The 1,775-nt window shown below is 32.8% G+C and overlaps 1 protein-coding gene across 1 annotated transcript; it reads left to right on the top strand.

The window, feature by feature from the left end:
- Positions 1-536: 536 nt before the first annotated feature.
- On the top strand, positions 537-1,559 carry LOC109241582 (arp2/3 complex-activating protein rickA). Its single transcript, XM_019408339.1, has 3 exons — positions 537-612; positions 783-858; positions 1,090-1,559. The coding sequence occupies exons 1-3, from the start codon at positions 547-549 to the stop codon at positions 1,476-1,478; spliced, it is 531 nt and encodes a 176-aa protein (XP_019263884.1). The 5' UTR covers positions 537-546; the 3' UTR covers positions 1,479-1,559.
- The last annotated feature ends 216 nt before the right edge of the window (positions 1,560-1,775 follow it).

Raw genomic sequence — 1,775 nt, 5'->3', positions numbered from 1 at the left:
TATTGCACTTCAATAGAGCAATTAATTTGGACACACGTATTTTGGGAAAGCTCCTGCTAATCCACTAAGCAAATATTTGGGAGTAATTTAAGCTTTCAAAAGTTGCAAAAATAAAGGATGAAGTTGAAAAATAATGAGATGATTTGATAGTATTTACTTTAGTATGTATTTACTATTTACCTTCAAAAGTAGTACTCAGAGAGCCATATTACGATTTTAACTTTTTGAAAGAACAGTAAAGTTCAGCTAATAGTTTTTTTTCTACTATCTAAATATTGCAAAAGTACATGTTTATCATATGATCTTTTAACTATTTTATTCTTTTTACCAAAACATTTCAGTGCAAGAATTCTCTGTTTCTAAGGTTATTTGATTACCGGAACGAGGATACTAATTCCGGAAAATATATGAGCATATATTTATTTTATATTTGGTTATAAATATTAGCTAGTGATAAGACAAATTTATACCAAAATAATTGTATAAATTACATATATTCTTAAATATTTTGACAGGATTATGAAGCCATTGAAAAAACTCATTCGAATGTTAAGTGAATGCTTTCAACCAGCTCCTCCTCCCCGTCCCAATGAAGCCAATCTTGCTTTCATGGTTAATCTTCTTTTTCCCGAACACGTGTTCTCACCACTCTTATTTCAATTATGATTCAAATATTAATATTGGTTTTAGTGATTTTTCATATGCATCTATACATTCAGTTGAACCTGTTGCATATGGTTGATGTAAACTTTATTTGATTCTTTTTTGAAATTTCTCTACAGGTTTGTGTAATTAAAGTTAAAGTTCGTTCTGTTGGTTGGCAAAAGGCAGTGAACAGAGTGTTGAGTAGCACAAAGGGTAGGGTATGGTAGAGTTTAATATTTTAATAACTAATTTTATTTTCGAGATTACTAATTTCACTTTTTTATAGATGGTTAGTAATCTTTTTGGTGATATAAATATAAAATCTCTTTTATATCGTCTGTGTATATTAGTTAAACTCAATAATTATTTGTTATTTGGTACAGTATATATATGTGTGATAGTTTCTTGAGAGGCTCTTTATAATTTTTTAATTTTTAAATGCAGGAGTGCGTCAATTCAAATTGAAAGAAGATGGAAAGGTGGAAGTATCAGGGATAGTGGATCCAGCTTTATTAATGAGAAATCTTGCTAAATCTGCAGAATTAGAATGGATTCAATTTGGTCAATGTTCCAGCAATTTGTTTCTTCCTTCACAACCTCCAAAACCACCCGAAAAAGGACCCTTTAGTCAAGGACCATTTCGTAATTTCAATCACCCCAGGTTTGCTCTGCCCCGGCACGGCGGATACCACGGCCTACAACCGCCTCCGCCTCCGCCTCCGCCTCCGCCTCCGCCGCCCTTGGCGCCTTATTCCAGGTCTGGGCTGCTGCCGCCTGCATTTTATGGACATGATTCTAGAGATGGTCATATTAGCAATTGCAATGCTATGTAACTAGTCTAATTAAACCTATTTACAGTAATAGTGTAAAGAATTTTTATATGATCAATGCAATTTAAACAAGTTATTACTTTATTTATTAGGTTACGTATGAGACTTAATATAGAGAGTTAGTTATTTGTTGATGTAGATCTAACTTGATTTGATAGTATCATTTACGGACTGTCTTGTTAATCTTCTTAGTCCGTTGTCTTTTTGGTCCCAATTTGTGAAGATTTACTAGAGTTAGAGATTACTAGTTAAATGGTGAAAATTTCAAAGACCTTTTGAATGGGGAAGGGAGGGCAAAAG

The sequence above is a fragment of the Nicotiana attenuata genome, unplaced genomic scaffold (genome assembly GCF_001879085.1).
Source record: "Nicotiana attenuata strain UT unplaced genomic scaffold, NIATTr2, whole genome shotgun sequence".
In the NCBI taxonomy this organism is placed as follows: domain Eukaryota; kingdom Viridiplantae; phylum Streptophyta; class Magnoliopsida; order Solanales; family Solanaceae; genus Nicotiana; species Nicotiana attenuata.
Note: the sequence above shows the minus strand (reverse complement) of the source record. Positions and strands in the feature narration are given on the sequence as shown.